The sequence below is a fragment of the Cynoglossus semilaevis genome, chromosome 18 (assembly GCF_000523025.1).
Source record: "Cynoglossus semilaevis isolate Cse_v1.0 chromosome 18, Cse_v1.0, whole genome shotgun sequence".
NCBI lineage: Eukaryota > Metazoa > Chordata > Actinopteri > Pleuronectiformes > Cynoglossidae > Cynoglossus > Cynoglossus semilaevis.
The window spans coordinates 9607226-9609246 of NC_024324.1; the positions used below are offsets into that span (position 1 = coordinate 9607226).

General features: G+C 35.1%; 1 protein-coding gene across 2 annotated transcripts in view; it reads right to left on the reverse strand.

The window, feature by feature from the left end:
• Positions 1–365: 365 nt before the first annotated feature.
• The window catches only part of sytl1 (synaptotagmin-like 1), an 8434-nt gene continuing 6778 nt past the window's right edge, over positions 366–2021 (reverse strand). For both annotated transcript variants that reach the window (XM_025065096.1, XM_025065095.1), the window contains exon 14: positions 366–1000. In XM_025065096.1, the coding sequence (XP_024920864.1) occupies positions 858–1000 (143 nt within the window). In that variant the 3' untranslated portion in view covers positions 366–857. The remainder of the gene's footprint in view (positions 1001–2021) is intronic.

A 2021-nucleotide genomic window follows, 5' to 3' on the forward strand; every position in this document is an offset into this window, starting at 1 on the left:
CTGAAAACCAACGCGCATCACGTCAGCCTATCAAAATGTTAAGACTAAAAATAATAACAGCAACTTACGGTAAATCTTAAAGTAAGCAAAGATATAGGAGTCCAAAATATTTAACCCAAATGACCGAAGTTAAGCAACAATGAGATGAATAATATACAAAATAGTTCAATTTGAATCAAAGTCAAATAACTACCGTATAGACTAATACAAAGAAACGTATCTTAAAATACATCATGTGACGCACTGACTTTTTCACTACATGACAGCAAGACAACGGTCATTTAAATGTAAAATGTAAAAAGTTGCCACCATTAAAACAAACGTGCTGAGTGAAAAAATAAAAAAATAAATAAAAGGATTACGTCGAAAAAAAGAAAAGAATTTGAACATTTAATATGTCATCAGTAGCCCTGAAGTTGTTCTTAGCCCACAGAACAAATTCATTTTCTGACCACAAGGTGGTAGTCAGGTAAAACATTGGCAAAAAGCAGTTGTCATTCCCTGTGGGCACTTCAATGACGTAATAGTACTACAAACTCTAAACATTACACAGAGCATAACTACATGATCAGTCTTAAAAGTTTAAAAGAACGTCATACATTTTCTTCAGTAAATAAATCAGAACATATATCACTCAGATTAATCAAATTTAAGGGATATGTGTATACTGTAAATATCAAGGTGGGCATATTGCAATACTCCAAGTGTGTGTGTTGGTTTATGAGAAGATGTGTGTGTTTACAGTTCATGTTTATGCAACATAGTGACAGAGGTTAAATGTGTAAAGGTTTAATGTGCTTTAGTGCAGAAAGTTACTTCAGTCTGGGTTTTAATTATACATATGTGAGCAGATTGTGTCAGTCTGATCGTACAGCCAGGTCTGTTCTGATCGACAGTGTTGTGTCGATCCAGTGGTTTGGGTTTTCAATCATGGAGTTCCACACAGCGATCTCCTGTTCCGTGGAGTCCATCCAGGTGACAGGCTCCCCATAACTCTGACCTGCCATTGACAAAGAAAGGCACACTTTATAATTCATGAAATAACTGATGAAAAGATTACAAAAAAAAAAAATCTTTTTATATGAAGCAGTGCAAACATCACTGAGGCTCAAACACACAAACACAGGAAATGATTCCACCAGTACGTGAAACTTGAAACAGAAAAACAGTTATTTTATTACGTAAAAAGTCATTATCTGTGACTAACGAGACAGGACGTACAGCAATGCACCAGACATTCTCATCACCTAAAGATGACCTTGCTCTAACATGTCCATCTCAAATGCCTGAAATTCCAGCAGGACAAAAAGAAATGTACTGCAAAGTCCAGATTTAGAATGTGTCTCTGTGCAACATTTGAATAGAAGTTTAAACAAAAAGTTCCTGTTGCATACAATATATTTGTTTAAGGCAACATGAGCTAGTATTTCAGTCTATGTGACATTAAGAGTATTTAAGAGTAAGTGAGTTTTATTATTATGAGTGAATTTACATATTTCACATTCCAATAGGAGAGAAAACTCCTATTTCAACGTATGTTGAAATATTCATGTTGGGTTAGGGTGAGGAACATCCTCAGTGGCACGGAGATGAAGTATTCTACAGCTTTTTATAGAAGTATCCATCCATTTTTTATGGCACCATCCTGTTACATCTCACCAGAATGTTCTAGATGTCATCTGGCAAACTGTGATGTACACTTGTGAGTACAAGGTCACTAGTGTATTTAACCCAGACTTACAGTGGGTACGGAAAGTATTCAGACCCCTTTAAGTTTGTCACTCTTTGTTTCATTGCAGCCATTTGCTAAAATCAAAAAAGCAGTTTCAAGCAGTTTCAAAAAAGCATTTTATTTCTCATTAATGTTCACTCAGCACCCCATCTTGACAGAAAAAAGCAGAAATGTAGAATGTTTTACAAATGTATTAAAAAAAAAAAACTGAAATATCACACGGTCATAAGTATTCAGACCATTTGCTGTGACACTCATATTTAACTCACATGCTGTCCATTTCTTCCGA